General features: G+C 36.2%; 1 protein-coding gene across 1 annotated transcript; it reads left to right on the top strand.

The window, feature by feature from the left end:
* Nucleotides 1–1369: 1369 nt before the first annotated feature.
* On the top strand, nt 1370–6582 carry LOC307066733 (spermatogenesis-associated protein 31A6-like; the record flags this gene model as incomplete). Its single annotated transcript, XM_079723977.1, is given in 3 exon segments — nt 1370–1442; nt 4879–6068; nt 6070–6582. Coding segments are annotated over 3 exon segments (1776 nt in total).
* Between the last annotated feature and the right edge of the window lie 5052 nt (nt 6583–11634).

Raw genomic sequence — 11634 nt, 5'->3', positions numbered from 1 at the left:
AAGAAATGAAATTGAACTATTTGTAATGAGGTGGATGGACCTAGAGTCTGTCATACAGAGTGAAGTAAGTCAGAAAGAGAAAGACAAATACTGTATGCTGACACATATATATGGAATTTAAGAAAAAAAAAGGTCATGAAGAACATAGGGGTAAGACAGGAATAAAGACACAGACCTACTAGAGAATGGACTTGAGGATATGGGGAGGGGGAAGGGTAAGCTGTGACAAAGTGAAAGAGCGGCATGGACATATATACACTACCAAACGTAAGGTAGATAGCTAGTGGGAAGCAGCCGCATAGCACAGGGAGATCAGCTCGGTGCTTTGTGACCGCCTGGAGGGGTGGGATAGGGAGGGTGGGAGGGAGACGCAAAAGGGAGGGGATATGGGAACATATGTATACATATAACTGATTAAATTTGTGATAAAGCAAAAAATAAAAATAAAAAAAAATAAAAAAAAAAAATAAACATTGATTGCCTGTAGTTGTTGGTAAAGTTTTTATTATAGTTTCTGATCAGATAAGGCTTTTATCTCAGGCCAGTTTCCATGCTGCTATAAGCTGAATAGGTAGTATAGCGTAGTGGGGAAGTGGACAGATTTGGGGGCCAAGCATCTGGGTTCAAATCTTAGGCATGCCACTTACTAGTCAGGTAATTTTGAATGAGTTTCTTAACTTCTCTGTGGTTCAGGATCTTTATTAACAAAATGGGGAAAATAATCTTTCATAGAGTTTATGAATTTAGTGAGCTAAAGCATTTAAAGTGTCTAGAACTGTGTTTGATGCATAGCAAACATTGTTATGCACTGTTACTATGGTTATTATGCCATTTCTTTTTTTATTGAATAAATTTGACATGTAACATTGTGAAAGTTTAAGGTATATAGCATGTTACTTTGATATATTTATATAGCAATATTTATCACATTACATAATTACAGTAGTACCCACCATCCACTTTATCCATATGTTAGAAGAACCCAGTGGTTGCCTAAAACTGTGGAGAATACTGAACCCTATATAGTCTGTTTTTTCCTATACATACATACCTATGATAAGGTTGAATTTATAGATTAGGCACAGTAAAATATTAACAATAACTAATAATAAAATAGAACAGTTATAACAATATACTATATTAAAAGTTATGTGAATGTAGTCTCTCTCTCAAAATATCTTATTGTACTATACTCACCCTTCTTGTGATGATGTGATGGCTAAAAATCACAAAATAAAATGCCTATGTGATGAGAGGAAGTGAGGTGAAAGACAGAGGCTTTGTGGCATTGCGTTAGGCTGCTGTAGACTTTCTGATGATATGTCCGGAGGAGGATCATCTGCTTTGGGTGATCCTGGATCATTGAGCGATGATGATGTTGATGGCTGGAGGTCAGGATGATGTTGATGGTTGGGGATCCTGGGCAGATGGAGTGGCATGGCGTGAGATTTCATCACCCTACTCAGAATGGTGTGCAGTTTAAAGCTTATGAGTTGTTTATTTCTGGAATTTTCCATTTAGTATTTTTGGACTGCAGTTGACTGTGGGTAACTGAAACTGGGGAAAGTGAAGCTGCAGATAAGAGGAGGACTACTGTATAGCACAATATTATTGTCTGTATTCATTTTACAGTGCATTAGATCTCTGTGGCTTATTTACTACTTATTACAGGTCTGTACCTTAAATACCATCAATCTTATCCCCACCTTCTGCCAATGCCCTGGTAAAAGCCATTTTACTGTTTTTGTTTTTTTTAACAGATTTGACTTTTTTTAGATTCCTCATATAAGTGGTATCATACAGTACTTGTCTTTACCTGTAAGATAGTAGAAAAATACATAACTGAGATGAAGTAGCTAAGTGAATTGTACATTCAGGTATATCCTCATTTTTCACGAGCAACAGTAATGACACCTTTGACAATTTCATTACCCAAACTTAATCTTTCAAGTAAATAAAATTGCATACTAAGGGTTTATCCCAAATGTGTCCATATATTAGTTACATTGTCTTTCATGGCATAATTTATTTTTTTTGTTTAATTCTTCATTTGCCAAAGTTTAACTTAACTTCATGTTCATGATTCTTTTGAATGTTGAACTGAGATAAAGGAACTTCCAGTTATTTAAAACTCATTTTTTAAAAGTCAAACTCATAAGGAATCTTGAAATTTGGGAAATGAGAAGCAGTTATGCTATTACAGTTTCAAGAACTCTGAAGGCCAGGGTGAGAAATGACTGCTGATAGTCATCCTCAGCTCTGGGTCCTTAGAACAAACTTCAGAGCAACAGAAAATTTTTGCTTGATGAATCTATGAAGCAGATTGACACACAGAAATTTGATTAAGAGAGAGATAAAGTTACAGTCAAATACCTACATAGGACTTTCAGGCATTTTTTTCTGTGACTCCTTGTTTTTGTTTGTGAACTTTGTGCCTCAATCACTTCGGTAAATCTGAAGCACTATGATTTCTCACTCCACAGGTACCTAGATCTGACCTCAGAATAATAGCGTTTCTTATGTGTTCCTGATTTTGGTTTTTGTTTGAAAATCTGCTTCTGATCTGTTACTGGATTGAAGATTGATTCAAGTATTTTATTTCTACTGTCTCCTAATTTGAATCAAATTGTGTCTCACCCCAGCTTCGCAGACAGATTCTGACTCCTGATTACTCTTAGTATGTGATGATTTATTACTTTAAATTAATTTTAACTGATTTAATCCCCTAATTAGTTTGAATCAACTAAGTTTGAATTTATAATACGCCATAAGGAAAATATTTACAATATTAAACTGCTTTCTCAATTTTAAGATACAAAATTATCTGACAATTTTAGCATGGGATAATAGGGTGGTTTATCATAAATAGGGCAGTAGAATGATTTGTGGTTTTTGCATTTATTTAATTCTCAAAAAGTGTATATTTACTTTTAAACTGCATTATGTATGTTTGACTAACATAATGGAATACTTTTGGGGGATTCAAGTCTGAAATAAAGACATAAGTTGTAAACATTTTAAGTACAATTTCATATCTTGAAATTAAAAAATAAGGCCAAATTAGATTATTCTAAGGTTGTATAGATGGTGTGATTATTTCCCTCAAATGTATTGAGAACATTGAGAGTACCCAGTAATTGACCTCACTAGATCCCACCTCCCCCAACACCCAAGCATCCATTCAACATGCACATGGCTACAAAGTGATCTGTTGACTTGTTTTTAGTTTTGGTTTAATTACAAGATGAGTACAGTAATGGTATTCCCGTATTGGAGAAACCACCACCACAAACAATAATACAATGATAGCATGGACAAAATGTTAATTTCTTCTTTTTGTTTGAAAGATTTTTTTTTGATGAAATTTGGCTTATCTAAATTTCTAGTTTCATATTTCACCATCAAAATCTTTCTAAGTAACCAATTCTCTAGCAAATGTGTCTGTGTACTGAGAACACCCTGCACTTCACTGTGCGCATATTTAAAATTCATTCTGTAAACTTGAAATGCACTTATCTCTACTTCTTAAAATTGTATTCAGTATTTCAGAACCTACTCCAGTGTTATATCTAAGTTTAGGAAGGAAATTTTAAATGCAAAGCTTCCTGAATACTTGTTTTTCTTAATATGAAATATTCCCACTACAAACAGAGAAATGTTCCACAAACTGGAGCAAAATTATTTTGAAAGCGTTATGAACCAGTAAGAGAAGAAAAGGGATAAACCAATTTCCTTAAGCAAAAAGGGAGTTGGGAGACATAGCCATAGAATCTTCCCTCCTGGCAGCACCTGGCTGTACTGGCATAACTGCCAGCTGCTTGGGTTTCATCCCAGAGCAGAGCAGAGACCTCAGGCCAAAACAAGGTGGGAGGTGAACAGTAACAAATCTTTATAAATACACAACACTTTAAAAATGTAATTCCACGGTAAGTTGGACTGATTAATGCAGTCATTGGTCAAGGAGAGACAAGCTTCTATAATTCTGGATAGAAAAAATGCAAAATAAGAAATGTTCACACTCCTGTTATAGTGTATAAAATAGCAACTGTCTTGTCAATAAATTGTCATAAAATTGGTCTCAGGTGCACTGAATTGCCCTGGGCAAATCAATGTAAAACAAATCCTTGAGTTAATACTGAGAGTGAGAAGGCACAGGGTTCACCAACACACAAAAACTCTCCTTGAGGTGATGTCAAAATGAAAAGTAAAATATAGCAAAATACACGAGAAAAATAAATTTTAGGAGTGAAACATAGCAAATACCAAAAACATGGGAAATAGGCCCCTATGTATTTAGATACTGGATAAAAAATGAGTATGTTTAAATTGATAAGATGTTCAAATACAGATTAAATTTCTAAAAATGACACAATAGTTAAAAATAATGAACAGCTTTGAAAATGAACAATTATTTATTGGAAGAGAAAAAATATAAAATCATGGAAGTTAAAATTTTCATATGTTAAACATCAGACTGAATGCAACAAAACCCTGAATTATGAAATACAACAACTAAGGAAATTATCCAAGAATGACAAATAGAGTGAAAAAAGTGATAAAGGAATTTGAAAATGAAGGACAAATCCTTTTAAAATGTGAAATGGTTTAAAACTTACCTATTTAAGAAGAGACCAAGAAATAAATTGAGGATATCATCCTTGGGTTCCTGTGTGGACTGGGGCTCTTCCTAATGTTACTCCCCTGCTTCCAGAGTAATCCATTCTTAGCACCACCTAGGAAACATAGAAACATCAGGAAGCATCAAGTAGAGCTGAAGGGGAGGAGCAGGAGTAGGAAGAAAAGTAGATCTTTGAAAGCTTGCAGAGATTGCCTGGAAGAACTGGAGGGGACTCACAACCTGGTTTCACTCCTGCAAAGCCACCTGTGTATCTGGGTCCCACTCAACAGTCAAGTTTGCTGAGTTCCTGGAGAAACCTCCTCAGGCTCATTCAGGAGAGAAGGTGATAACAGAAGAGTCAGTTCCTACCCTGAAGAGGCCTCTCCTTGTCCTCTCAACTGTGTGTAAGGAAATCCAGAGTGCCCTGGAAGCGATTCCATCTGCTGACTACCATGGGCCCTCAAAGGCTTCTCTGACTGGACAGGAGGGCAGGCCACCTTCTCAGTCCCTCACACTCAGCCTTGTGGGCAGAACCTGGAAGAGTGAGACTGTGGAATGGGTCAAGAGGGACAGCCTAGAGCCAGGTCCAAGTTCAGCAATGGTCAGGAATGAGCCAAGAGAGGAGAGTGGTGGTCAGGCCTCACGAGACCCCTGCCATAGGATAACAGTGATGGAGGTGAACTTAGGATCCCAATCTTTGAGATGTGAAGAGGCCAGGGAGGCTGTGGAGGCCAAGGAGTCTCCTGCTCTTCAACCACAGTCTAGTGTTATCTTGGAAACCAAAGTGTTGACAAAATCCCAAACCACAAATGTACATATGAGGAGTTTAGAGGTGCCATGGGCCAGTAAAAGTTTCCTACTACCTAGAATGTCTGTTTTCCAACATCCAGGTGAGCCATGCCTTAACATGGAGGTTGCTAGTGAGTTTAACTCCAAAGTAAAGGTACAGTCAGACAACCAGCTTCAGGACTTTCCCAAACACATGTTCCTTGCTGCAGACAACCTGGCTTCTCAGGTGCCTCAGTGCCATCCCCAGAGAGTCCCCAACAGAGACAGGTTAGCTTCCCAGGAGCCAAGTGGCCTTATGGAAGCCCAAAGGAGCAACCTAGGGCAGCAGGAGCCCAAAACTTCAAAACTCCAAGACTCATGGAAGAGCCAGAGCAAGATGATTGCCCCTACTTACAAAAGAGAGGACTGTAGGAGGCATAAACCAGGAGAGCATGAAGAAAGGTTTAAAGAATTAGGGACCTCTCAAGCTGGAAGTATGAGCCACCCTGCCCAGGTCAGGGGAATAACAGACTCTATTGGGAGCAGATGTCTCCAGCTCATGCCAGAGAAGAAACATAGCCCTCCAGAAAGCCTCTTCAGAAAAAGGATGAGGCTATTTTTAAAGTGGATTTTCCCCAATAAAAAAGTCAATGGTCGAGATGCTCTGCAAAAAAAAAAAGCTCATATCAGCCACTGCCTGGAGTCACAGATCAGTCAAAAGCAGATCAATCTTGAAGAGTGAGACTGCTGAGGGTCAGGCACTCATGACAGCTGTTGGACAGATCCTAGAAGAACAAAGAGCAATTCACCATGGACTTAATGCCACAAAGTTAAATGAACACAAACTGGAATTCCAAGTCCCAGTATGTGGGTGTTTCTGCTACCATAGGCTTACCTCCTACCCAGAGCAAGGGAGAATGATGGGTTATACAGCCTGCAGTCATAAAACCACCTCCAAGGGCCAGAGTTGTTCTATCAGGGAAAGGGAAGTCAGACACCAACATAGTTTGAAAAGTGTAAGGTTCGACGATGAGCAGCTGGGCCTAAGGTGCCTCCCCTCCTTGCCCCCCAAGAAGAGTTTGTTTCCAGTTAGTACCTGCCAGTATGGGCCAAGGATTCCAGGTGCCCCAGCCCGCCATCAACACTGTCCAAGGCATTGTCATCTTTGGGGAGGTGTCTTGCCTGGTCGACAGTAAAATCCTTCTTTAGTCTTCCCTTTAGTAGGAAGACATGTCTCCAAGTAAAAATTCAGTCCATGTAGAGAAAATGATTTTCTCATTAGCACATCCAAGATATTTAATGTTCCCCAATACATATATATATATATATATATATATATTCTAATAAAATCGTAGTGTAATGGCAAAAAAAGAAATAAATTGATAAAATCATATTTAAGAAATATGGTATGATAAAGTTAAATGGCTTTACATGAAGTAAAATGTGGTATAATTGAAAAGAGACATGGATAAATCTAAAATTGCAGTTGTAAATTTAAATGCTCTCTCTTAAAAAAGGTAGAAGATTTGAACAACACTATCAAAAGCATCACCTGATAGTCAGTTATAGGACAGTCTTCTTTCTCAATCAAACAAGATTACTCATTCTTTTCAAGTACTCATGAAATACTCATCAAGATAGACCATATGGCATATCATATAGATTATATAAATCCTTAATAAATTGAAAAATAGTTAAATGTAAAAATATTTTTTCTCTATGGAGAACAGCATGGAGGTTCCTTAAAAAACTAAAAATAAAACTACCATACAATCCAGCAATTCCCCTCCTGGGTATATATCTGGAGAAAACTCTAATTCAAAAAGATGCATCCACCCCAATGTTCATTGCAGCACTATTTACAATAGCCAAGACATGGAAGCAACATAAATGTCCATCAACAGATAAATGGATAAAGAAGATGCGGTGTATATATATATACATATATATATGTATATATATATACACACACACACACACAGGAATACTACTCAGCCATAAAAAAAGAATGAAATAATGCTATTTGCAACAACATGGATAGACCTAGAGATATCATACCAAGTGAAGTAAGTCAGACAGAGAAAGACAAATATCATATGATATCACTTATATGTGGAATGTAAAATGTGACACAAATGAGCTTATTTACAAAACAGAAACAGACTCACAGACATAGAAGACAAACCTATGGTTACCAAAGGGGAAAGGGGGTGGGGGAGGGATAAATTAGGAGTTTGGGATCAGCAGATACAAACTACTATATATAAAATAGATAAACACTAAGGTCCTACTCTATAGCACAGGGAACTACATTCAATATCTTGTAATAACCTATAATAGAAAAGATTCTGAAAAAGAATGTATACATATGTATGTATGTATAACTGAATCACTTTGCTGTACACCTGAAACATTGTAAATCAACTATACTTCGATTAAAAATCTACTAAAAATATTTTCTCTCATCATAACAGAATTAAACTGAAAGCAAATAACAGGAAAATATCTACAAATATTAGAAAATTAAAAAGAAGGTAAGAAAAATCAGAAATATTTTGAAATGAATGAAACTGAATACCCAATACATCAACATATGATGGTATAGCTAAATATGTGTTTTGAAGGATGTATGTAGCATCAAATTACTACATCAGAAAAGAAAATATAAAATTCTATACAAAACTTACTCAAAACATTATAGAATGGAGAAATTATTTATGACATTTGGTTAGGCAAAGACACAAAAGCATGAATCCTAAAAAAACGTGTAATTTACAATTCCTCAAAATTAAAATTTCTCTTCAAGAGTCACCAATAAGAAAAGGATAAGGGAAAACACACATATCTGAAACATAACTGACAAAGGACTTGTGTCCAGAGTATGTAATAAATGTTTACAACTGAGTAATAGGCCAATGTCACAGCAATAAATCAATAAAATGTTTGAACACATACTTCACTAAATGAGCTATATAGAAGTCTAATAGACATGTGAAACAATGTTCAAAATTTTATTCAGTAGGGAAATTCAAATTTAATTCTCAATAAGATTCTACTAACACTGACTAGAGTGACTAAAATTAAGATGGATCAGCAATTTTAAGTGTTAGCTCGTATGTGGAGAAGATTTGAGAGTATTTTTCTTGCAACATTTTGCTAGCCTATTGCAAATAATAATCATTTATTCTACACATCGATAAACATCTTGAAATAGGAAGTAATCTCTTGATTTTGGATATATTTCTTGCAGTTGTGTTTTGTGTGCGTGCGTGTGTGTGTGTGTGTGTGTGTAAAATGTGAACTGAAATGTGATTTTTTAACTTACTGTTTAGAAATGGATAGTTCCTTTTTTTTTTTAGAAAGTAAAATATGTATATATTTAGTGCATTACATGATAACTGGAAAGGCAAACCAAAGTACTAAACAATTTCAAAATTAACAAAACTCTGCCTAGGCTGACAAGAAGATTTTGAAGCTGCTGGTTGCGATTTGCCTATAGGCTTTTGTATATGTTACGTTTGGTGGATATTATGATCTTTATTTAAAAAATATTTATCATATTTAATATAACAAATCATACTTACAAAACACTATGTTTAAAATATGTTGAGATGCATAACAATAAAATAGACATTTGTAATCCCATCAATCGACTCAAGAACTACTCGACTCAATAGTCACTTAGGTAATTCTCATTTTTCCCACTTCCTTATCTCTTTGCAATGCAACCCCCTAACCTCACCCTCACCCCCAACAGTTACTACTATCCTGATTTTTATGTTTCTTTTCTTTTTTTTTTTTAACATCTTTACTGGAGTATAATTGCTTTACAATGGTGTGTTAGTTTCTGCTTTATAACAAAGTGAATCAGTTATACATATGTTCCCATATCTCTTGCGTATCCCTCCCTCCCACCCTCCCTATCCCACCCCTCTAGGTGGTCACAAACCACTGAGCTGATCTCCCTGTGCTATGTGGCTGCTTCTGACTAGCTAGCTATTTTACGTTTGGTAGTGTATATATGTCCATGCCATTCTGTCACTTTGTCACAGCTTACCCTTCCCCTTCCCCATATCCTCAAGTCGATTCTCTAGTAAATCTGTGTCTTTATTCCTGTCTTACCCCTAGGTTCATCATGACCTTTTTTTTTTTCCTTAGATTCCATATATATGTGCTAGCATACGGTATTTGTTTTTCTCTTTCTGACTTACTTCACTCTGTATGACAGACTCTAGGTCCATCCACCTCACTACAAATAACCCAGTTTCATTTCTTTTTATGGCTGAGTGATATTCCATTGTATATATGTGCCACATCTTCTTTATCCATTCATCTGATGATGGACACTTAGGTTGCTTCCATGTCCTGGCTATTGTAAATAGAGCTGCAGTGAACATTGTGGTACATGACTCTTTTTGAATTATGGTTTTCTCAGGGTATATGCCCAGTAGTGGGATTGCTGGGGCATATAGTAATTCTATTTTTAGCTTTTTAAGCAAGCTCCATACTGTTCTCCATAGTGGCTGTATCAATTTACATTACCACCAATAATGCAAGAGGGTTCCCTTTTCTCCACACCCTCTCCAGCATTTACTGTTTCTAGATTTTTTGATGATGGCCATTCTGATGGGTGTGAGATGATATCTCAATGTAGTTTTGATTTGCATTTCTCTAATGATTAATGATGTTGAGCATTCTTTCATGTGTTTGTTGGCAATCTGTATATCTTCTTTGGAGAAATATCTATGTAGGTCTTCAACCCATTTTTGGATTGGGTTGTTTGTTTTTTTTGTTATTGAGCTGCATGAGCTGCTTGTAAATTTTGGATATTAATCCTTCATCAGTTGCTTCATTTGCAAATATTTTCACCCATTCTGAGGGTTGTCTTTTCATCTGTTTATGGTTTTCTTTGCTGTGCAAAAGCTTGTAAGTTTCATTAGGTCCCATTTGTTTATTTTTGTTTTTATTTCCATTTCTCTAGGAGATGGGTCAAAAAGGATCTTGCTGTGGTTTATGTCATAGAGTGTTCTGCCTATGTTTTCCTCTAAGAGTTTGACAGTTTCTGGCCTTACATTTAGGTCTTCAATCCATTTTGAGTTTATTTTTGTATATGGTGTTAAGGAGTGTTGTAATTCCATACTTTTACATGTACCTGTCCAGTTTTCCCAGCACCACTTATTGAAGAGGCTGTCTGTTCTCCACTGTATATTCTTGCCCCCTTTATCAAACATAAGGTGACCATATGTGTGTGGGTTTATCTCTGGGCTTTCTATCCTGTTCCATTGATCTATATTTCTGTTTTTGTGCCAATACCATACTGTCTTGATTACTGTAGCTGTGTGGTATAGTTTGAAGTCAGGGAGCCTGATTCCTCCAGCTACATTTTTCGTTCTCAGGATTACTTTGGCTATTCAGGGTCTTTTGTGTTTCCATACAAATTGTGGGATTTTTTTTTTCTAGTTCTGTGAAAAATACCAGTGGTAGTTTGATAGGGATTGCATTGAATCTGTAGATTGCTTTGGGTAGTAGAGTCATTTTCACAATGTTGATTCTTCCAATCCAAGAACATGGTATATCTCTCCATCTATTTGTATCATCTTTAATTTCTTTCATCAGTGGTTTATAATTTTCTGTATACAGGTCTTTTGTCTCCTTAGGTAGGTTTGTTCCTAGATATTTTATTCTTTTTGTTGCAGTGGTAAATGGGAGTGTTTTCTTAATTTCACTTTCAGATTTTTCATCATTAGTATATAGGAATGCCAGAGATTTCTGTGCATTAATTTTGTATCCTGCTACTTTACTAAATTCATTGATTAGCTCTTGTAGTTTTCTGGTAGCATCTTTAGGATTCTCTATGTATAGTATCATGTCATCTCCAAACAGTGACAGCTTTACTTCCTCTTTTCCGATTTGGATTCCCTTTATTTCTTTTTCTTCTCTGATTGCTGTGGCTAAAACTTCCAAAACTAGGTTGAATAAGAGTGGTGAGAGTGGGCAACCTTGTCTTGTTCCTGATCTTAGTGGAAATGGTTTCAGTTTTTCACCATTGAGGACGATGCTGGCTGTGGGTTTGTCATATATGACCTTTATTATGTTGAGGAAAGTTCCCTCTATGCCCACTTTCTGCAGGGTTTTTATCATAAATGGGTGTTGAATTTTGTCGAAAGCTTTCTCTGCATCTATTGAGATGATCATATGGTTTTTCTCCTTCAACTTGTTAATATGGTGTATCACATTGATTGATTTGC

Source organism: Hyperoodon ampullatus, assembly GCF_949752795.1.
Source record: "Hyperoodon ampullatus genome assembly, chromosome: 2".
NCBI classification, from domain to species: Eukaryota; Metazoa; Chordata; class Mammalia; order Artiodactyla; family Ziphiidae; genus Hyperoodon; species Hyperoodon ampullatus.
Note: the sequence above shows the minus strand (reverse complement) of the source record. Positions and strands in the feature narration are given on the sequence as shown.